The following is a 25,051-nucleotide window of genomic DNA, read 5'->3' on the forward strand; positions in this document are numbered from 1 at the left end:
CTAGCTATCGGGAGGCCTGTAGTATAATCTCATCATAGTGATTGCATCTTTCTTGTTCCTGAGCTCTACCCATTATGGCCTTGCTGGATGAGCCCTGCAAGGTGTCCTCTCTAAGTGCAGCTGTAACATTTTCCCTAATCAGCAATGCAATTTCCCCACCACTTTTACATCCTTCCCTATCATGTCTGAAACATCTAATCCCTTGAGCTGTCAGTCCTGTGCTTTCCTTAAACAAGTTTCTGTAAAGGCTATAGTAGCGTAGTTCCATATACTAATCAATGCTCTCAGCTTATCCGCACTGCCCGTTATGCTTGCATTAGAATAAGTAAACTTCAGACCATCAGCCTCACAGTTTTCATTAACCTGGCCCAGCTCGTTCTTCCAACTAGACTTACTTATCATCCACCTTCTCCTCAATCTCTCCATCCGCAGACTTACTGATCTGGTTCCCACCCCCCTGCCAAACTAGTTTGAACCCTCCGGAGCAGCACTGGCATTGAATACTTCTTTAACAATAGTGCATTTCTTTATTGCCAGTGTGTAGTAATTAATGTTTTAAACAATTCAGAACAGTAAATAGAAAAGCAGCAGGAAGTTTCTCATGGAAGCATCCAAAATCAGCCAAATGTTTACTTACGACTGTGCAAAAACACTACTTAAATTGGATTGATTAGAAGACAGAAAAGCATAATTCTATGACCAAGGTTAAAAACCAAATCAAGCCCATAGATTCTCCTCTCTGTTGGGCTTCTTTGATTTAGGGGAATCATGCTGAATTCAAAGATTAACAAATGATTTCGACCATCCTCTCATGAACTACCCAAATTTATACCAGTTTATGAATGGCACTTTAATCTGTGGATAATTGGAAACATTTGGATTTACATTCAGAAATGAGTGAAGTTGGACTGTCATAAATGATTGGGTATAGGAGTCTGTTATCAACAAGGCACTTCTGTTGAAACTTGCTCTTTCAGTGCATCACTGGTTTGGCATTTCAATCAGAATACTTGGGCATTTGGGTTTTCACATTTGTTGCATGTGGCATCCTAATTGCATCCTTGTGCCATGAATGAAAAGTCACAACCACTTTTATGTTTAAGGATCCACTGGGCTTTTTAGCGGCATATGGTCAACAACAGCACTGCATGCAGAACAGCGGGAGACCGGTTGGTTGTGATCACAGTCCTATGATACAAACTATCTAACATAAAACAATTTCAAGTTTATGTTCAAGGAAATTATAATATTATTTTCTGATGGTGCAGCATTTTTTTCAGAGGGTAAATGAGTTGTACACAATATGAATATTCCTGGCTCATTTCTTGGTCAGAACTGTTATTCAATCCATTGAATCAGCAGTTGGAAGGCACATTTTGTTGGGCTTGTTTGCATTTGTAATTTTAAGCAGATTTGCCAAATGCGATATATGAAAAACAGTTATTTAATAATGTACAATAATTTCTTTCAATGGATTATTAAATGGGTGTCGAAATGAGCAAACAATGAAAAATAAACTAGTGAAGAAGTAAGTAAACAAATGCATAAGTGTGTTTGGAGGTTCAGGGACTAGACTTTGATTGTCACTAACTGTGATTGGTATATTTCAAATATAAAGAATTGGAATTTGCACTATCATTGAGACATCAATAATCTATCTGATTTGAAATTGACTGGTTGACATGTAATTCAAAAGTGCATCTATTAGTACTGGTGCCTGTGGAGAGCACGGTGATTTGCCTCAATGACGACCGTCTGGTAGCACCTATATTCACCATAATGAAGTGCCTCGAGAGGTTGATAATGGCGTGAATCAACTCCTGTCTCAGAATTGACCTGGATCAGCTTCAATTTGCCTATCGCCACGACAAGTCAACAGCAAATTCTATTTCACTGGCTCCCCACTCTGTTCTGGACCATCTGGATAACAGTAACGCATATGTCAGGCTGCTGTTCATCGACTACAGTTTGGAGTTCAACACAATCATCCCCTCCAAACTTATCACCAAGCTCCAAGACCTGGGCTTCTGTACCTCCTTTTACAACTGGATCCTCAACTTCCTCATCAGCAGACTTCAATCACTATGGATTGGTAACAACATCTTCTCCTCACTGACTGTCAAAACAGGTGCACCTCAAGGCTGCGTGTTAACCCCCTGCTCTATTCTCCTTGCATCCATGACTGTGTGGCTAAGCACAGCTCCAATACCATCTACAAACTCACTGATGACACCACTGTTGTTGGCTGAATCATGGATGGTTATGAATCAGTGCACAGGAGTAAGATAGAACACCTGGTTGAGTGGTGCTGCAATAACAAACTCACACTCAACGTCAACAAAACCAAAGAACTAATCGTTGAGTTCAGAAAGGGGAAGTCGCAAATCCATGTGCCAATTCTGATTGGTGGGTTGGAGGTGGAGAGAGGTAGCAGCTTCAAATTCCTGAGCATTAGCATTGCGGATGACCTGTCCTGGGCCCAGCATGTAGATACAATCATGAAGAAGGCGTGCTAGCGTCTTTACTTTCTTAGAAGCTTAAGGAGATTTGGCAGGTTACCAAATACTCTAACAAACTTCTACAGATGCACTATTGAAAATATCTTGACTGGTTGCCCCATGGTCTGGTACGGCAATCCCAAAGCACAAGAATGTAAGAGGCTGCAGAGAGTAGTGGACACAGCCCAGTCCATTGTGGGCACAGCCCTCCCCATTATCGAAAGTATATATATGAGGCGCTGCCTCAAGAAGGCAGTGTCTATCATCAAGGGTCCCCACCATCCAGGTCACATTATCTTGCTGCTGTTGTCAGGCAGGAGGTACAGACACCAGAAGTTCCACACCATCAAGTTCAGCAACAGCTACTTCCCTGCAACCATCAGCATTCTTGAACCAACCTGCACAACCCTAATCTTACCTCAGCAATGGAACACTATGAACTGCCTCTTACACTATCATTTGCATTAACTTTTTTACACAGTCGTTTTCTTCACTGTTTTGTGTAATTTATGTTCTGTGTGTTTGAATCTACATGCCTGTGATGCTGCTGCAAGCAAGTTTTTTTTTATTGTACCTGTATCTCACCTTACTTAGGCATATGACATTAAACTCGACTTAACTTGACTTTACAAAAATTAAAGCTGTTTTTCTAATGCAAACTAAATGTACAGTGTAAATTTGTGAATTGAATACTTAATATATTCTTGCCATAAGTGTTGTGAAATGCCCTTCAGCTACCACTACCGTAAACTTCATTGCCACTTATGCATTTATTATATCAAAAGAGGTACCAGCAGCTGGTTCTTTATTGGTGCTCTTCTCTCCTGCTGTTTCCTTCTATGTGGTCTTAGTGTAGTTTTCCACTGGGAGGGTGGTGCCGAAAGCATCCACGTGGCACGGTACTGTGCACAAGGCCTATCAATGCAATGTCTGGAAAGTCTCAAAACGTTCAAACATAACTGAGGAACATGAAAAACAAATTAACACTTTTTCAAGAATTAATACTGTTTAATCTAAATTAAATTAAACAAAATTGTTTGCTTACCGTTCTCCACGCAACATTTTCTTCCCATTGGTTCTAATTGAACTAGTGCACTTAAGCCAGGTTTAATCTAGTATCGATCAGTGGACAAGTGGCCGAGGAGCTGGGACTCTGTTGAAGTTTACGGTGTCCCATTGAACTCCATGGACAGTCCACTAGTGCAGCACAAGTGGCATGATGCCTTTCCTAGCTTAAACTTCTTTCAGTGCTGGACTTCCAGACTTTAGTCAGTGATTTAAGTTGGTCAATTTGAAAGAATGAAATAACTTAAGCAGAATTCAAACATGTCATAGCCTAATATTTTAATGGTAGATTGTTGATTTATCATTTGTTCCCATAGATCAGACCAGTTGAAATGCCCGAGAACTGTTTCTGGATAAAAGCAAGTGAAGACAAATACGAAAGTCCTGACCTGTTTGCTCGGATTAGTGCAATCTTCGGTGCACAGAAACGAGGTATTTTGTTGATTTTTAACAGTAAATTTCCTGTTTGTGCATTTGCAAAATCCGAAGTATGGTAAACTGTTTCTATATTTAACCTTTGTGGATAAGTGTGTCACATTGCATAATTTCACAGTTGAGCATATTTTTTTAGTATTTGATAAGACCATGTACAGTAGACTGCAATACAGTGTTGTGAATGCCCTTCAGCTGCCACTGCCATAAACTTCACTGGCACGTGCATTGCCTGCAGATGATACATGCCACTAATGCAGAAGCAGACGTGAACAAGTTTTGCGAGGATTGGTTCTTAACTTAGAGGACCTACTTGAGCAGGTGTGAGCCTCTACAGGCAGGCATTGGAAAGTGCCTTCAGACACGGTGAAATAAAAAACAAAACTTGCACCTTGTGATGCTCCAAACCTCCAATCCCAACACTACCATCCTTTCCCCACAAACCCCATGCCTTGGCTCCTCACCAATTGAAGAGACCCATCCAAACAATCTTGGTTCTAATTTTGTTCCCAATTTTTTTTTAAGTGAGACTGGTTTAGGATTATTTTAAATTTTATTAATTGCACAATCTACAGTGATGCTATAAGAGACCTGTTGGAAAACTAGAAAAGACAGAAACCTTGTATTTTATGTCACATGATAGAACTGCAGATATTTTCAATTTTTGGCGGGGGTAGATTTTAGTTTCATTTTTCCTAATTAAAAAAATCACTGATGTCTTTGTTTTGTCCAATATTTTAAAACAGATCTTAAGCCCTTAGAAATAAAGAAATGTAAAAGACTTCTCAGCAAAATTTATTTAGGAATGCTGTACCAGGTAATGGATATGCCTTATTTAGAATTCATGAGCAGCTCTTGCAATCACAAACCAAACGTGGATACAAAAAAAATTTCCTCCTTTGCATCAAGGAGGAACTGAAGTGCATCTCAGTTCCACAATCGTCTTGAATAAACCCCTCTCCCCATTACTCACAACAACAACAGTGCCTTTATTCATTTAGCCTGAGCACAGTTCATTTTAAACTGATGAATATGTCAATGTTTCTTTGTTTTGAAGCAAATAAGATACAAAGATAATTATCCTTCTTCATAACTTTCTTAAAACTCAAGGACTTGTGATCACTTCCCAAAATGCTGTCCCACTGAAAGGTCAGTCACCTGTCCAGGCTCATTTTCCAAAGCGAGGCCTCGTCTACTTTGATTATCGACATACTGTTTCAGGAAATCCTCTTGGATGCACCTAAGAAATTCTGCCCCATCTAAGCCTCTTGCACTAAGGTCCCAGTCAAGATTGGGGAAGTTAAAGTCACCCACTGCAACAACCCTGTTGTAAAATCTGTCTACATATCTGTTCCTGTACCTCTTGGTGGCTGTCAAGAGGGTGATGGTATAATCCCATCAGAGTGATTGCACCTTTCTTATTTTTGTGCTTTACCCTTATTGCCTCAGTGGATGAGCCTTCCAGTATGCCCTCTCTGGGTGCAGCTGTGTCATTCTACCTAGTTAGTAATGCAACTCCTCCACCTCTTTTACTTCCCTATCTAACATGTCTAAAACATCAAACCCTGGAACATAGATGCCAGTCCTGTCCCTCTTGCAACTAATTCTCTGTAATGGCCACAACATCATAGAGCCTGAATCTGTACATGGAACTAAGTTCATCTGCCTTATCCGTAATACTACTTCCATTGAAATACACCCACTTCAGCCCATCATTAACCTGTCTCTGTTTGTCTTTCCTTTCAGACTTTCTGGTCATAACATCTACCTTCTCCTCAACCCTTCCACTTGCTGACCTGCTGCTCTGATTCCCACCCTCCACCCATATAATTATCATCTGTGGTGAAATACTGATGTCCCAAGTCTCTAACTCTGGGTACTATCACTTGTTATATCCTACCATTAGCAAACAGGTTTTTTAATCCTTAATCTCAATCTTCTGATTTGCAACCAATTACAGAATCATTTCACAAATTTACTGTCAAATCTGTGTATTCTCATATTTGTTGTTTGTTAACTCTTTGGTGTAGCTGTTGAACTGGATGATCTTTGTATGGAAGCAAAATAGAAATGCAATATCATGTACTTGTCAGTATTAATACTCCAAGATGTTCAACAGAGGAAATGACAAGATTAAGAAAAATTTAAGGATACCTCCCTGCCATTAAAAAAAATGAGCTAATTACATCTTGATTTTATTTGTTGACTTGATAACAAACTCCCATGAGAAGGAATTGGTGTACATAAAGCAAAAATGCATCACTTTTGGAATGTTAAATGATGGCATTTGGTTAAATATCACCATATGGCAAGTATTATCCAATATTAACCTACAAAATTTAATCATAATTCATTTGGAAATAATTCACATATTCTTTTATTGGAGGTTTTATAACTGGAAAGTGTAAAGGTGCTTCTGGTCAGATCTCCCAAGCTGAAGAAGGATTTACATGCACAAGGGTTTGCCTGATTGATTTCTAGTAGTGGAGGAGTTTGCGTCTTGAGGAGAGATTTACTCTGGAGTTCAGAAGAAAGAGAAATGATCTCATTGACACGTACACAGTTTTTTCAGAGCTTGCAGAATAGATGCAGAGATGATGTTCTCTTGGCTTGGTAATTAGGACCAGGAGTCAGTTTCTCAAAATGAGGCGTTGGACATACAGAACAGAAGTGAAAAGAAATTTCTCTTGGAGGATTGCAAATCTTTGATATTCTCTATCCAAGAGGACTGAGAAGGCTTGGTCTCTGAGCGTGTTCAAGACAGACATCAATTAAGGGAAAATGGGATATGGAGTCAGTGCAGGAAAGTGGCTCTGAAGGAAAAGCTCAGCTGTGATCTGATTGAATACAGAGCAGTGGAAGGGGCTGAATGGCTTATTTGTGCAATGTCTCTTGTACTTATGCTTATTGGTAATTGGTTTATTATTGTCATAGGTACTGAGCTGCAGTGGAAAAACTTTTTTTGTATGCCATCCATACAGATCATTTCAAAACATAAATACATTGAGGTAGTACAAAAAGGAAGAGTGATAACAAAATGCGGAATATAATGTTACAATTTAAATTACAAAGAATGTAAAGTGCAGGTGGACAATAAGATGCAAGGGCCATGACGAGGTAGATTGTGAGGTCAAATGTTAATCTTTATCACATGAGAGGTCCGTTTAAGAGTCTTGTAACAGTGGGATAGAAGCTGTCCTTGAATCTGGTGGTGTTTGTTTTCAAGCTTTTGTATCTTCTGACTGATGGAAGGGGGGAGAAGAGAGAACGTCTGGGGTGGGAGGAGTCTTTGATTATGCTGGCTGCTTTCCCATGGCAGTGGGAAGTGTAGACAGAGTTCATGGACGGGAGGCTGGTTTTTGTGATGGACTGAGCTGTGTCTACAACTCTCAGCGATTTCTTGAAGTCTTGGGCAGAGTAGTTGCCATACCAAGCTTTGATGCATCCAGATAGGGTGCTTAGTGTGGTTCATTTGTGAAAATTGGTGAGGATCAACAGGGACATGCGGAACTTCCTTAGCCTTCTGAAGAAGGAGAGGCACTGGTGTGCTTTCTTAGCCATTGCTTTTACATGGTTGGACCAGCACAAGCTATTAGTGATGTTTACAGCTAGGAACATGAAGCTCTCAACCATGTCCACCTCAGCACCAATGGACTAGGAGTCATTGTAAATAAGGGGCCACTCATTTAAGACAGTGATGAGGTGAAATTGTTTCTTTCCAGCGGCCGTGAGTCTTTGGCACTCACTTTCCCAAAGGGGGTGGGGGGGAAGTGGAAGGGGAGTTTAGAGTCCCCCACCCGTCTCCATCTGGCCATAATTCCCTACCTCACCTGGTTTCACCTATCACCTAGCAGACTCTGTCTCACCCCTCCTTTTAACTTCTATCTTCCCTCTACAATCTCAATCCTGATGCAGGGTCATGACCTGAAGCGTTGACCATCCCTTTGCCTCCATAGATGCTGTTTGACCGACTGAGTTTCCCCAGCAATTTGTTTTCTGCTCCAAATCCCACCATCTGCAGTCTCTTGTATCTCTGTTATGGATGTAATCTTGTTTTGAAGAAGTGTTGGTGATCTAATGCAAGGTTTCCAGATGATAGATTTTGATAAAGGTGATATTTTCCTGTGGCAAATGGGTCAAAAATCAGACATTATAGATACAAAGTCATTGGTAAATGGTCTGGAGGGCAAACAAGATTTGTCTCTGGCACCACGTCTTACTCTGTGGCTCAGAAGAGAAAGGGGGAGAAGAGGAGTGCAGTAGTGGTACCGGATTCATTGGTTTGGGGAACAGAAAGGAGATTCTGTGGATGAGAACGAGACTCCTGGATGGTATGTTGCCTCCAAGGTGCCAGGATCAGAGACATCTTGGATCGAGTCCACGGCATTGTTAAGGAGGGGGAGGGTTAGCAGCCAGAAATCATGGTACACATCGGTACCAATGACATAGATAGGAAAAAGGATGAGGTCCTGAAGAGGGAATATAGGAAGTTAGGAAGGAAGCTAAAAAGCAGGACCTCAAGGGTGGTAATCTCTGGATTGCTGCCTCTGCCATGCACCTGTGAGGGTAAGAATAGGAAGATATGGCACATGAATGTGTGGCTAAAGAGTTGAGGCAGGGTTTCAGATTTGTGGATCACTGGGACTTCTTCTGGGGAAGGTATGACCTGTACAAAAGGGACGGGTTACACCTGAACTTGAGAGGGTCCAATGTCCTTGCAGGCAGGTTTGCTAGAGCTGTTGGGGAGGGTTTAAACTAGACTGGCAGTGGGATGGGAACTGGAGTGTCAGGTCAGATGATAGAGCAATTGGTGTAAAGGTACTTGCAATGTGCAAAGAGACTGTGAGGAAGGGTAGACAGTGGATTGGACATAATAAAAGCAGTTAGTTGGATGGGTTGAAATGTGATTAATGCGAGAAGTATTAAGAATAAGGGTGATGAACTTAGAGCATGGATCAGTATGTGGAATTACGATGTTGTGGCCATTACAGAGACTATCTGGTTGCAAGGGCAGGATTGGCTGCTTGATGTTCCAGGGTTTAGATGTTTCAAAAGAGATAGGGAGGGAGGTCAAAGCGGTGGGGGAGTGGCATTGCTAATCAGGGATAGTATCACAGCTGCAGAAAGGGAGGACATTGTGGAGGGATCATCTACTGTGTCAGTGTGGGTGGAAGTCAGAAAGAGGAAGGGAGCAATCACTCTATTGGGAGTATTCTATAGTGCCCCCCACCACCACCCCCCCCCCCCTCAATAGCCACCGGGGCACTGAGGAGCAGATAAGTAGGCAGATTTTGGAAAGGTGCAAAAATAACAGGGTTGTTGTCATGGGAGACTTCAACTTCACTAATACTGATTAGCACCTCCTTAATGCAAAAAGTTTAGATGGGGCAGAATTTATTACATGTGCCCAGGAAGGATTCCTGACACAGTATGTAGACAGGCCGACTAGAGCAGAGGCCCTACTGGATCCAGTACTAGGCATTGAATCTGGTCAGCTGACAGACCTCTTGGTGGGCAAACATTTCGGAGATAGTGACCACAACTCCCTGACCCTTAGCATAGCCATGGACAATGACAGGAGCAGACGATATAAGAAATTATTTAATTGGGGGAGGGCTAATTACGATGGTATTAGGCAGGAACATGGGAGCGTAAATTGGGAATAGATGCTCTCAGGGAAATGCACAGCAGAAATGTGGAGGCTGTTTAGCATTCCACTTGCATGGAGTTCTGGACAGGTTTGTCCCACTGACACAGGGAAAGGATGGTAAGGTAAAGGAACCATGGTTGACTAGAGAGGTGAAACATTTAGTCAAGAGGAAGAAGAAAGCATACTTAAGGTTTAGGAAGCAATGATCAGGCAGGGCTCTTGAGAATTATAAGGTAGTCAGGAAAGGGCGTAAGAAGAGACTTAGGAGATCAAGAAGGGGGCATGAGAAGGCCTTGTCGAGTAGAATTAAGGAAAACCCCAAGGTGTTCTACACATATGTGAAGAACAGGAGGATGACTAGAGTGAGGGTAGGACCACTCATGGATAAAGGGAGAAACATGTGCCTGGAGGCGGATGAGGTATGCGAGGTCTGTAATGCATACTTTGCTTCAGTGTTCACTGGGAGGTGATTTGAGGTCAGCGTAGAACAGGCTAATGTGCTGGAGCATGTTGAGGTTAAGACAGAGGTGGTGGTGGAGCTTCTGAAAGACATTAGGATAGATAAGTCCCCAGGGCCAGATGGGATTTACCCCAGTTTACTGCAGTAGCAAGAGAAGAGAATGCTGGGGCATTGACGATGATATTTGTGTCCTCCCTGGCCATAGGAGTGGTACCAGAGGATTGGATGATTGCAAATGTTGTTTGCTTGTTCAAGAAAGGTGATAGGTATTTTACATCCCCTGCAGATATGGCTGAGGCTATTTCGTTTTATAGAGCAGTAAGTTTAAAAAACTGAATGGAATGTACACTTTAATTTTATGCCTTTTTCTATTATGTGATGAGACGTGTTGCTTAACATGAGTTAGTTAACTGCATTTGAACGATTTTTAAAGGCAAAATGACTTGTCAGAAACAGAATCAGAAACCATTTGACAGATGTTCAATGAGAAAGGTTAATTGGTTGGAAGGAGGGTGTGGTGTGGGGGAAATAGGCCTCCTACAATAAAAGTGATATTTGTACAGAGGTATAAGGAGAGAATGGAAAAACCAATGAAAGACTCCCCTTTCGAAACACAGTGAGGCACACCAAAAGAATTTTTTGTATTCACTATTGTTATTTTTTCTGCAATAATTTATGATATGCAATTAAAAATATATGTTTGAATATAGAAAATTGCATTTTGCAAGAGCTGACTTTTAACTGAATCAAATATTCAGAATTCTGTTTCTGGTTGAGGATTTCTTTGTCTTTCAACAAAATTAGTTTAATTAATTTGTTTCATTGTAGCTAATGGGCTCACCAACTAGTGCAGTTAATTCTCAGCCATTTATTAAAATTTTGAAAACCTCTATTGGTTGCTTAAGAATATCAGTTGTTAGGAAAAGCACCACATTTTCGTCCAGTCATCTCTTATAGCTATTGTCTCTGGTCTGTGGCATTCATTAATCAATGGTTTCTTCAGTTTCTTTGTGTTCCAAACTTCAAGACAAGAATTTAAATTGTTTAAACTAGTGACCTAACCAATGAACTTTTTAGGTTTGATATTTATTTATTGGATCTACTCATATTTTGAAAAGCTTAGCATTGTGTGTTTTGCCCCCATTGCTTGATAAGCATGAGCACCAAATTTTAAAGGTTTATTTACCTATGGCCTGAATCTCTGCAGATTTGTTCTTGTATTGGTACTCTCATTATTCATCCAACCAACAACAACACCTTCCCCTCTGCTTTAAATTTGCCAAACTTCATGCTTTTCTGTACTTACACAGTCCACTTAACACATGAATTTATAAATGACCATTTAAAACACACGAGAAGCTCTCATATAGGACTTGGTCAATTTTCCCATTAAACAAACATTATCATTTTCCTGTTAGTTCTGCATTTACCTTCATTGATCAGAACACTTCCCATCTTGCTCTCCTCTCTCCTCTCTTCAGCCTCAGCCCAATTAATTTCCCATCCTTTTTATGTGTGAGAAGTAACTACTTATTTTGGTCTTTACACTCTATATTTAACTCAGCTATTTCAATTGTATGATTCTATATCCACATTTATAATAATATCAGTTTTCTAAACTGGCCAAATTGTACACCCATTGTTGGGGGTATTGGGGAAATGGTGGTGGCGGTATGGTGAGTTTCCACCACATCAAAGGGTTCTAATGATAGTACGATGCTCTTCCAGGCAATTCCTATGGAAAAAATATGGAATTATGAAAGTAAATAAACTGAATGTGTCAGAGTTCTGTCCGTGTGCTCTGATCCAGTTGACCTGCTCCAGTAAATGTCTTTACTTGATCTTGATTTCCAGTGTCCAGTGCTGCAGGAAGTGAATCTTTGTACCGTGACTTTCATCTACTTTCATAAATGTATCATTTGCAGTTCATAATCCATTAGTTAATACCACTCTTGTGTAGTCCCTGTCCACCTCTTCCTCGGGAGAGAGAGGAATTTATTTGGCTTTTTTGGTTTCGAGCTGCTGGGTCAGACGTTCTGTAATGTTGTCTCATCATTGATCTGCATGACCATTTGCTCTCCATCCATTTCTTCTGTCATTTTGCTCTTTTTGTGAGATGGCATTCTGCTTCATCCTTGTCAAATGTTTTATTTCATGATAATTAGATATGATGTAGGAATAGTCAGGTGTCTATGGGTTGTCTTGTGTGATGTTTCTTGTCAATTTCCTCAGAAGCTTCATTTTGATTTTACTCATTTCCTTTCAGGTTGGTAGGTATTGATTGATGTTGCCAGATTGGTGACATTTGGCTTTATTATTTGGTTTGCTCTTGCACATCTGTCCTTTACTTTTCTGTCCATTCTTCTTTTGTAGGTGATGCCTGAGCTTGGCTGTTTGTTTTTAGCAACATCTTGTTGATCTTAATCTAGAATTGCTTTTCTCTTCCAGTTGACATCACATATTTTTTTGTTCATATGTTGTGGCCTTCACAATTTTTATTCAATTTTGATGAGTACTTGAGCAATTCTTCACTTTGTGCAATTAAAGCTCCATCATCAGAAAACACAAGTCTGTTCATTGTGATGTGTTCATTGTGATGTATTCATCTGTGGAGTCCTCGTATAAATTTGATTCTTTGAAAGTATTATCAACTTCTGCAATAAATATGAAAGATGATAAAAATCCATCCTCGCTGTTCACCAAGTGTAACAATAAAGTTTGGTGAGGTTGCAGGTTTATTCTTACTACATTCTTTCAGAATCAGATTTATTATCACTAACTTGTATGTTGTGAAATTTGTTGTTTTGTGGCAGCAGTACAGGCTTTGTAAAGGCTTTGATGTTTGTGAATCACTTGATCATTCTAATGCAGTTTGCAGTATCTCTTGTGCTTCCTTAGCTTCTCCGGATTATGGTGGCTTCCTGAAGTCCAGGGGAGTATTGTGTTCATGCAATAATGCCCATTAGTTACCACTTTCTATTTCTTGACTGTCAAAATTATGTCCTTCTCTGATGCTACATTGCTTTTAATATCATGCACTTGAATTTTATTACCTCGTCAGCATCTTCTGGAAATCCACTTACTGAACAGGGACATTGCATAGCAGCATATTCTTTAATGCTATTCTATTATAGAAAACTTTTAACATTGTTGGACACAACTTATTTTAAATAGATCATTGATGATTGCAATTAAAGAAGCTATACTGATGGAATTGAGTATTTTGTTTGATGTCTCAGCAACTAGGTATTTACAGTGTCTTTCTTCTGCAATTCCTTCCAGCTAATTGTCATATTCAATAATGAGGACCCCTTGATACTGGTGATGTCCATCTGTGGATGAAATGCAGTTGAACTGATAATAGTGCTCCACATCAAATATTAATAATGTTGATTTGTACAATCCTCATCTTAAGTTTCTCTTAACTCATGTGCACTAACTCTTCTGAGATATCTCAAGGCCATGAAACTATTTCATGGCCTTTCACCTATTTCAAATAGTGTAGAATTTTAAAAAAAATTGTTGACAGTAGGATCCAAGCACTTTGATGCAAAATTGTAATCTAAGATACAGGAATAAAATGTATTTGATGTAGGTCTGATACAGTTTAGAGATGAATTCTCTTTTTTGCTGAATTAAAAATTCTGCCAACATCTAAGTGCTAAATAATAAGTGGGAATTAAATCAATCTATTTGTTTATTTATTTAGAAGCATCTGGGTGCCACTGCAATGCTGGCATTTATTGCTTATCCTGAATTGCCCTTGAGAAGGAGATGGTGAGTTACCTTCTTGAAACTCTCCAGTCCTTATGTTGAAGGGACACCCACATTGCTTTTGGGTAGGGAACTCCAGGGTTTAAATCCAGTGCCAATAAGATAGGTGATTATATTTCCAAATCAGTATGGTGTGTAACTGGAGGTGAACCTGCAGGTAGTGATGTTCCCATCCGTCTGCTGTCTTTGTCCTCGATGGTAAAAGGTGTGACTTTGGAAGGTACTGTCACAATGTCATGGATGAGTAACTGCAATGCATTTTGTGGATGGTACATCTTGCAGCCATTGATTACCTGTGCTGTAGGTAAAGAATGTTCGGTGTGGATAATGGGATGCTAGTTACAAAGGCTGCTTTGTTTTGGATTATGTCAAGCTTCTTGAGCATTGGAGTCTCCAGGAGGTGAAGTACTTGCTGTAGACACCCTGCCTCTGACCTGCTCTTGTTGCCATAGTTTTATGTGGCTGGTTCACTTGAGTTTCCAGTCATTGGTGACTCAGGATATCAGGAACTTGATGATTTGTAATGCCATTGAAGGTCAAGGATAGCTTGTTTGACACTCAACTGTTGGAGATGGTCATTGCCTGGCACTTTAATGAAACAAATGTTACCTATCTCTTGTTAATCATGCCTGAATGTTGTCCAGCTCTAGCGGTATGCAGGCATGTGCTGCTTCATTTGCTTGAGACATTGTGAATAGAATTGAACATCGTACATCATTGTAAGTGCTGCTTGGTAACACAGTCAATGAAACTTTTTATCACTTTGGAATGATATGAAAACTTTGACATTGCATAGCAACAAGGACAGAATAAATGTCATATAATTGGGAAAGCACAGTCAAAAATTAATTTCTGTTATAATTAATAAAAAGATTTCTGACTTCTGTGTCTTATTCTATGGCATAAAATCTCTGGACCTCCCATAAGAAAAATCTATCACTGTGCCTGTGTTTTCTCACTCTCAGTTCATTGTGGAAGAGACCCAGATATTGTACAAGTCTTTTGCATGCATGGAGTTCCAGGTGCTGGTCTGAAAAATCTACTTAAACTCAAGACTGGTTTGACTACACTTGGAGTACCATGTGCATTTCTCATTGCCACACTATAGGAAGAATGTGATTGTGCTGAAGAGTGTGCAGAAGAGATTCACCAGGACGTTGCCTGGATTGGATGATTCTAGTTACAGAGAGAGATCAGATAGGCTGGGCATGTCTTCCCTGGAGCGAAGGAGGTTGACGGATGACCTGATTGAAGTATATCAGACTATGAGAGGCGTAGACAGGGTAGATGGAATCTTTTTCCCATGTTGGGGGTATCAAAAACGAGAGGGCATAGTTTTCTTTTTAGAAAGAATAGTTGATATCTGGAATGTGCTGCCAGATGAGGTGGTGGGATCATATACAATCATTAGGTTTCAAATACATTTAGACAGGCACGAATAGGCAAGTCATAGAAGGATATGGATCTAATGTGGACAAATGGGATTAACGTAGATAGCAAAGATGATGAAATACATCCTCACTGTTCACCAGGTGTAACCATAAAGCTTGGTGAGGCTTAGACGCAGAAGGCTGAAGAGCTTGTATGACTCTATGACTACCCAGTGAATTTTACAATATGCTGTTTACAATTTAGTAACAGCTCTTTACAATTTATGTTGCTGTATTTTTAGAACTGGCATATCACATTAACAAAATAAAACCTTTTCCTAACACTTTCAAGATGTCCTCAATTCTATTCGTTTCAAAACAGAACAGGCAGAGGGTGCCACTGTGTCATAGTCCTATTGACTTGTATCCCCATTCAGTGCCAGTTTCAAAATACTGACCAAGATCCTGGTGTTGGTTTTATGCATGTAACCTTTCATATGGTTCATGCTGACAAACCAGGCAGAATATAGACAAATATCTTTTAAACATAATGCATTGTAACAGCTGCTACAATGTACCATTCAGGGAACAGGTTATTATTGTATTGTGCAGTGAGATGGGATTAATTAGCCCTTAGTTGAAGGTGCCTCTGGGTAAAAGTGATTGTAAAATGAATTTTATATTGAGCTTTTGATTTAGTTCATTCTGTAGCTGGGATCTTACATTTATGGCAAAAATACAAAGATATATGAGGCAAACTAGCTAAAGTAGATTGAAAATGGCAGAATTATTATTATGCAGAGATTTTAAAAATAATACAAGATCAAAGAATAAGTTTTTAATGTTGTCAAAAAGAATGATAAAATTGTGGATTGGGAGAACTATTAATTTCTGCAAAGGACAATCAAGAAGTAAATATAGTAAATTAGCAAGAAACTTAAAAAAATAAGTAAATTTTGACAATTATTTACCAAGGAAGGGATTGGTAAAAATATATTTTGAGCCCTTATAGACAAGGATATGAAAAATTGGGGAAATAAAGAAAAGGAAGACACATTAAATGTACATGTCTGTTTTCATGGCAGAAGACTCCAAAATGTTCTAGAATGAAAAGTCTTCTGAAAATGTGATTTCAATAACAAAATAGTTGGGGAAATGCTTAAAGGAATAACAACAAATTAATGGTCTCCATCTGGAGGTTTTAAGAAATGGTAACAAAAATAAGATCTAAACCAATGCATTCATTGCTTTAGACCTGATAAAATTCACCTGGTATTCATTTGCTATTTCTCAATCTCCACAGACTGGGAAGTAACAAATGACTCCATTATTCAGCCATGTTAGTCTGACACTATAACAGCAGGTGTATAATCTTGATTGGGCCAAGTCAGCATTTAGGAAAGGGACAATTTAATACATAAATTATCAAAATCAATTTCTTGATGTTGCAATTAGCAGTGTATAAAAGGGGGAGCTATAGATGTAAAATATTAGCATTTCAAAAAGCCTTCAAACACCACACAAGCAGTTATTACATGGAATCGGGATAGTTTATTAATATGTTGGTTGATTAGTAGGAAGCAGAGTTGAAAGTGAAAAGGTCATTTTTGAGTTAGCAGGATGTAGCTTCTTGGGATGTATAGGGACCAAGTTTTGAGCCTCAGATATTTACAATGCATGTTTATGAATATAGATGAAAGCACCAAATATAATGCATCTATGTTTGCTTGTGATGTAAAGCCGGGGGTGGGGGGGGGGGAGGTTTGGTGGGGAGTAATCTGTGAGGAGGAATCAAAGAGATGCAAACACTGAGATTGGGCACAGTGTGTAGGGTAGGAGGTCGTCCTTGGTCACTTGCACTAAACACATATGTATACTTGTAGCTTTCTTTTGTACTCTGCTCTTGAATTTCAACTTTATTGAACTCTATGAATGTGTCAGTAAAGATTTCTCAGTCTGGTTAATTAAAATGACGCACGGGTTCTCAGGCCCAAGATAAGAACTATGTACTGTTTTGCATTTCTTATTACTTCAAGTCTCCTGGCAAGTTTAAGTGTAATGAATATCTTGTGCTGAATATTCTCTACTGACTACAAAAGCAGATCATTCGTGTTTTTAGCTTGAGCATCTCAAAGACTTCCTGTTGCGAACAATATTTGAAATGCAGTAAATGTGATTTCAGAAATTATGAGAACTGTTCCATGCCATCAAATCCCACAACAGCAATGGGACGAAAACAATAAAATTCAGTCTTAGTTTATATTAGTTGATGGAATTACAGTCCAGAATATTGGAGAAACTCCATGTTATTACTGTTACTGTTCGAAAAATGATTTAAACCACTAGATAGACAATTTCAGTTTCACATTGTGAAAGGATGAAGCAAGAGCAAAGCTCAAGTTCTGTAGCATGATATGCTTTTGGGTGTATACCAGCTTATGTTATTCTAGAAAATAGCCACTGGGAAAACTGCTGTGCTAATTTCATTTTATATCATTTGTGTTTTGCTGTGAATATCTATGTTGATTCATAGAACTTGAACTGATCTGCTTTTCGAGCACCTGAATCGAACTGCAGTGATAAATGTTATTTTACGGCTTTTCACAGGACAGCAGAATATGCTATGGACTTGCAAGATGCATCAATCTATGAAGCAATATTATAATTGCACCCTCACAAAACTAGACCTATTTCTTTTACATTTATCATCATATGCTTTTCTGCCATTTTCTCTTGGCTGGCAAGTCGTATCATACAAGATCCTAACACTCTTAACTGAAGCTTCTGACAGTTTTAGCATGATGTTTTCAGACATGTATGCCATTAATTTAGTGTTAGATGCTATTTGTGATGCTATCTTAATTACCAATCTGTAGGGACTAAACATGGAAGAAACAATTAAAAGTGCTTTAAAGTAGATAGGTAGAAGTACATAAAAAAGAGAACATTATTCCAGTTTTCTCTAAGTCTGGAAACGATTTGATTTAAAATCTTACCACCATAAAAAATGACTTGTGGAAGTTTGGCAGACAAAGTCTTTCCCTTTCATGATCCTGTTAATTGTTGTTAACAATGTGAGCAACATATTTGATAAGGTGACTAAACTTGGTATTTTGTTAATCCAATAGGATGTAATGCATTACTCTTGTAGTTAGGAAGATTTTAATTGGAAAATAATTAACAGACGAGGTTTTCTGAACCAGCTGAGATACTTAACTGTTCCAACTTTACTTGATTCGGATCCACAGGCTGAGTTTGCTGGCTGAGATTGTCCTAGTCCTGGTTGGTCCTTGGATCATGTGAGCAAACCAGAAAAGTTCCTGTTCACAATACTGTTAAGAAAACCCTTGACAGATGGCAAAGCTATAACTCCAGCCTTGCCATCTGCCAAAGCTGTCAAGCATTTGTAATGCTTCTGAGTGTCCCTCGTATTCAGAACCTTTCAAAAATGTTTAAAGATGAAATAATTAAAACAATTCAAAATATTAACAAGATCTGTAAATGCTTAAAACATTTTTCAAACAATTAAAAATATCACTGCAAAGAAATATAATTAAAAATAATGGTTAGTTACCACATTCTTGCCTGCCTTTGTGGTCGAGAAATCTCGATTTAAGTGAATGGGCTTGCAGATCCTATGCCAGCGTAAGTTCTGGGGAATTTAATCAAGTTTGTGTCCTTCCGTTTAGAGTCCAGATTAATGAAAATCTTTGGGACCTCTGCTTTTGAATGCACAGGCATCACACTTGCATTTCCTAACAAGAATTGCCCCTATTACTTACAAGTGCAGTTAAATCTACTTTCTTTATTCCAAAAAAAGTTAAAGGTAGATAGTCTTGTTGTTCAACTGAAACCAAAATGTGTAGAGCTGTCAGAGTATCAGACTCCTAAAATACAGGCACAGATTTTGTGATCTGAAAGAAAGCACATTGGTAGTATTTGCAGGGATGGCCTTAGTTATTTTGGGTATTAAAATGCAGATGAGCGGATCACTAGTGCAGCTCGTCTCTTCGAGTAGTCACTGTTATTCTGTTCACACAAAGCAGCTGATTCTGCATACCACTTTCACCAAAATATAAGAAAAAAAATCATGTCTTTTGGAGGTGTTAATTAAGAGATGAATATTTATCTAAACTTCTTGTGTAATAATGCATACAGGTGAAACCCTCAATACGGATGGGGGTGTTGTATTCCTAGAAAATGGTCTGTATTGCAATTTTCCATAGTGTGAAGTTGCACCATCTGTGCATTTGTCAAGAAACGCATTGAAGAAAATAAATGTGTTTATTTATTTACTTTTATTCACATAAATTCTGTGAGATTGATTTTTGTTCTATATCTCGAATTCTGGGGTAGTGATATGTGGATTCTGTAAGGGCGAATTTACATTTCCCGAATGGCCATAACACGGGGTGGGGGCGCATCACCTGTATTGAAGTTGCAGAGTTTTGTAATGTAGTCTTTGGTCAAGATTCAACATGGAGTCTGTGACTTACTGTCCATGAAACACAGCCAGTTAAATCTTTATTCACGTTCTTCTTTAGGGCTTTGGCAAATGCTATCCCTTTAGCATTGGCCAGAAAAATCTGTTGTAAATTACCCTGAGCCAGACCTTTGATATTTCCTGTGGCATTTCTTTTTTTTTGCAATAGAATCATATATGAAAGGAAAACCCAAAGAATTTGTTTCTTTGTGAAATCTGGGTTGTCAATGGAAAGGCCAACAGTTATCATCCATTCCAATTGACCTGAAGGAGATGATAGTGAGCCAAAAAATTGAACCAATAAAAATCTCCTGGTGAAGTTACACTCATGATGTTGTTTGATGGGAATCTCGGGATCTGGATCCAATGATGGTTAATTAGGATAGTATATTTCCAGATCAGGGCATGAAGGAGAAGTACAGTTAGTGAAGTTTCCATACAGCTGCTGTCTTTGCCTGAGGTGTTAGATATCATAGGTTTGGATTTGCTGAGGAAGTAGTCTAGGTGACTGATTGCAGTGTGGTGAACTGGTACAGGTAGTGCGTATTCATTACTGTGGGTAAGATGCCTATCAAGAGGGCTGCTTTGTTCTCCATACTATGACCGTTTTGAGAGTTATAGAACCTAGATTTATCATCCTCATGTCTTGTTCCTCAAAAGGCTTTATGGAGCCAGGAGGTGAGACATTCACTATAGAATTTACATCGCTGGTCCAGTTAAGTTTGTGGTCAATGGTGACCCCACTCACTCAGAAGACTCAAACGATGGTAATCCTATTACATGAACAAAATGTATGGTTGGACCCTCTGCTTGGAGGTGGTCACTGACTGGCAGTTGCGAGGAGCGAATGTGGTACTTTCTACTTTTCTGCCCATGATTGAATGATATCTAGGTCTTGAAGCAAGCAGGTGTGGGCTGCTTCATTCGCTGGTGCTGCAATGATTAATTTACAGCCACAATTATCTTCTTTTGTGCTGCGTAAACTCCAGCTGGTGGAGAATTTTTCACCTTGATTTCCATTGACCAGTTTTACTAAGGCTCTCTGTTGCCACACTTGGAAAGATGAAGCAAGTACAGAGGTTAAAACAAGCAAGCCCAGTAGGCAGGCCAGGCAGGGGTAGGACAGGAAATGTGGAAAGTCTGATAGGCTAAATTGCATTTACTTTAATGCAAGAAGCCTCACAGGTAAGGCAGATGAATGGATTATCTCAGAGCATGGATCAGCACAAGGGGTTGTGATATTATAGCTATTAAGGAAATGGTTGCAGGATGGGCAGGATTGGCGGCTCAATGTTCCGCGGCACCAATGCTTCCTGCGTAACAAGCGGGAGTTGCACTATTAACTAAGGAGAACATCATAGCAGTATTTAGGATATCCTGGGGAGAACATCTGGCAAGGCCGTATGTGTAGAACTTATAAATAAAAAGGAGAGGAGTGACTTATATTGAATTATACTAAAGGCCCCTCAATAGTAAGCGGAAATCACAGATAGCTGTAGGAGTAATTGGGTTGTAATAGTAGCTGATTTTGACTTCTGTCATATTGACTGGGACTGCCTTAGTGATCAGGGATTAGATGGAGCTGAATTTAAGTGTGTCCACAAAAGTTTTTTGAGGCAATATGTAAGTGGCCCTACTGGAGAATTACACGACACTTGAGAAATGGTCCTACACTTGACCACCTCTTTGGAAATGAAGCTAGGCAAGTGGTTGTTGTGTCAGTGGAGGAGCACTTTGGGACCAGCGACCATAGTTCTCTTAGTTTCAAGATAGTCAGGGAAAAAGATCAGATTGGTCCTTAAGTCAATGTCCTAAATTAGAGGAGGACTAATTTCAATGGCATCAGAGAGGAACTTGCAAAATTTGATTGGAAGAGAAAAGGGGCATCTGGCAAGTGGGAAGTTTTCAAAAGCAAGGTGGGAAGACTTCAAGGCCAGCATGTTCCTTTTGGAATGAAGGGCAAGGCTGGCAAGGTTAAGGGATCTTGTTTGACTAGGGATATTGAGGGTCTGTGCAGGTAAAAGGAAGAGGCAGATGGCACTTACAGCTGAGATCAAGTGAGACTCTTGAAGAATATTAGAGATGTAGCTGTACGCTGAAGAAGGAAATTAAGAGGGCAAAATGGGGCCATGAGATATCCCTGGCAGATAACATAAAGGAAAATCCTAACAGATTTCACGTATATTAAGAGTAAAAGGGTAGCAAGGGAGAGTAGCAAGGGTTAAGGGAGATCCTTAAGGATCTGTATGGTAACCTTTGTATGGACCCACGGAAAATGAGCGAGGTCTTCAATGCTTCTTGTCTGTATTTACCATTTCAGAAGGACGTGGAAGCTGGTGAGGGGGACTGTGATATCCTCGAACATATCAACAGTATGAAGGAGGGGATGCTGAAGGTCCTAAAATGCATAAAGGTGGATAGGAAAGGTGCAATCACTCTGATGGGATTATACTACAGACCTCCCAATAGCCACCGGGACACTGAGGAACAGGTATGCAGGCAGATTAGGGAAAGGTGTAAAACTAATAGGGTTGCTGTCATGGGGGACTTCAACTTCCCTAATATAAACTGGGACCTCCTTAGTGTAAGAGGTTAAGACAGGGTAGACTGGGCAGAATTTGTTAGGTGCATCCAGAAGGGTTTCCAACGAGAGGAGGGGCTGTACTGGACCTGGTGTTGGGTAGTTAGCCTGGCTAGGTGACTGACCTTTCAGTGGGAGAACAGTTGGGGAACAGTGACGACAACTCTTAAGTTTTAAGATAGCTACAGATAAGAATAAGTGTGTACCTTGCGGGGGAGTATTAAATTGGAGCAGGGCAAATTACGAGAGCATCAGGTAGGAACTAGGGAGAATTAATTGGGAACAGCTGCTTTGGGCAAGTCCACATCTGACATGTAGAGGGTGTTTAAAGACCAACTGCACAGAGTACAGGACAGGTATGTTCCAGAAAAAGAAAGGACAAGGATGGCAAGGTAAGAGAACCTTGGATGTCGGGAGAGGTGGTGAATCTAGTCAAGAAGGAAAAGGGAAAGTAAGTAAAGCTTAGGAGGCTAGGATCAAACAGAGCACTTGAGGATTATAAAGAAGCCAGAAAGGAACTCAGGAAGGGAATTAGAAAAGCCAGGAAGAGCGATGAAAAGTCCTTTGCAAGTAGGATTAAAGAGAATTCCAAGGCATTCTATAAATGCATCAAGAGCAAGAGGATAACTCGGGAGAGGGTAGGACCACTCAAGGATAAAGGAGAGAACGTGCTTGGAAGCAGAGAATGTGGGTGAAGTCCTTAATGAGTACTTTGCATCAATATTTACCAAGGAGGAGGATGGGGAGATCAATGTGGAGCATGCTAATATGCCAGTGCATTTCGAGGTGAAGGAGGAGGTAGTGTTGGGTCTCTTAAAGAGCATTTCAGGTGGATGAGTCCACAGGGCCTGATGGGATATTACCCCAGGTTATTGAGAGAGGCAAGAGATCAAATAGCTGGGGCCTTGACCAACATCTTTGTGTCTTTGTATCTTCTCTAGCCACAGGCAAGGTCCTGGAGGATTGCGATTAGCTAATGTTCCATTATTCAAGAAGGGAAACAGGGATGATCCTGGTAACTATAGACCGATGAGTCTCATGTCAGTGGTAGGGGAGTTACTGGAGAGGATTCTTGGGGATAGGATTTATGAGCATTTGGAAAACCATGGCCTAATTAGGGACAGTCAGCATGGCTTTGTTCAGGGCAAGTCGTGCCTTACTAACTTGATTGAGTTTTTTGACGAGGGTGATTGATGACGGTAGAGCTGTGGATGTTGTCTACGTGGATTTTAGAAAGACATTTGACAAGGTCCCCCATGGGAGGCTCATCCAGAAGATTAAGATGCATGGGATCCACCGTGAAGGGAAGATCCTGCCTGACCAACCTATTGGAGTTTTTTTTGAGGATATCTCAGGTAGGGTGGATAAGGGAGAGGCTGTAGATGTTGTGTATTTAGACTTTCAAAAGGCCTTTGACAAGGTGCCGCACAAGAGGCTGATTAATAAGATGAGAGGTCATGGAATTACAGGTAGGATATTAGAATGGGTGGAGCATTGGCTGGTTGGCAGAAAGCAAAGGGTAGGAATAAAAGGATCCTGTTCTGGTTGGCTACCGGTTACCAGTGGTGTTCCGCAGGTGTCGGTGTTGGGGCCGCTTCTTTTTACTTTGTACATTAACAATTTGGATGATGGAGTAAATGGTTTTGTGGCTAAGTTTGCAGACAACACCAAGATAGGTGGAAGAGTAGGGAGTATTGAGGAGACAGGAAGGTTGCAGGGAGACTTAGATAGTTTGGGAGAATGGGCAAGAAAATGGCAGATGAGATTCAATGTTGAGAAATGTGCCGTTGTACACTTTGGAAACAGAAATAAATGGGCAGATTAGTATCTAGATGGGGAGAAAATTCAAAGTACAGAAGTACAAAGGGACTTGGGGGTACTCGTGCAGGATACCCTAAAGGTTAACCACCAGGTCGGATCGGCAGTAAGGAAAGCGAATGCTATGTTGGCATTCATTTCGAGAGGTATAGTGTATAAAGGTAGGGAGGTGTTTATGAGGCTCTACGGGGCACTAGTGGGGCCTCATTTGGAATACTGTGTGCAGTTTTGGGCCCCATATCTTAGGAAGGATGTGCTGATGTTGGAGAGGGTTCAGAGGAGATTTACTAGGTTGATTCCCGGAATGAAAGGGCTTACATATGATGAGCGTTTGTCGGCTCTTGGACTGTACTCACTGGAGTACAGAAGAATGAGAGGGGACCTTGTAGAAACATTTCGAATGTTGAAGGGACTGGGCAGAGTAGAGGTGGCTAAGCTGTTTCCCTTGGTGGGTGAGTCCAAGACCAGAGGGCACAATCTTAGAATTAGAGGGTACAGGTATAAAACAGAGATGAGGAGAAATTTCTTTAGCCAGATGGTAGTGAATTAATGGAATTCTTTGCCACGTACAGCAGTGGAGGCCCGATCATTGGAGGCGTTTAAGGAGGAGATAGATAGGTATCTAATTAGTCAAAGTATCAAGGGATATGGGGATAAGGCCGGAAGTTGGGGCTAGAAAGGAATAGTGTTTTGTTTATTTTTCCTTTAGCTCATGGAGCAGATTTTTCTCCCCCATTTCTCATTTCTTTATTCTTTTCCTTTTTTCCTTTATTTTTTCTTTTTCTTTTTCCCTTTCTTTTCTTTGGAGCAGACTCGATGGGCCAAATGGCCTACCTCTGCTCCCTTGTCTTGTGATCTTGTGAATGTGAAGGAAATGGTAGGATATGAACATTGTGTAAGCAGAAGGGATTAGTTTAGTT

The 25,051-nt window shown here is 40.1% G+C and overlaps 1 protein-coding gene across 1 annotated transcript in view; it reads left to right on the forward strand.

Annotated features, from left to right (window-relative positions):
* Nucleotides 1-25,051, forward strand: part of LOC127575822 (protein diaphanous homolog 3-like) — a 421,273-nt gene that overhangs the window by 149,809 nt on the left and 246,413 nt on the right. Inside the window, exon 17 of the mRNA XM_052025958.1 lies at nucleotides 3,881-3,995. Within this exon, the coding sequence (XP_051881918.1) occupies nucleotides 3,881-3,995 (115 nt within the window). The remainder of the gene's footprint in view (nucleotides 1-3,880; nucleotides 3,996-25,051) is intronic.

This window comes from Pristis pectinata, chromosome 11 (genome assembly GCF_009764475.1).
Source record: "Pristis pectinata isolate sPriPec2 chromosome 11, sPriPec2.1.pri, whole genome shotgun sequence".
NCBI lineage: Eukaryota > Metazoa > Chordata > Chondrichthyes > Rhinopristiformes > Pristidae > Pristis > Pristis pectinata.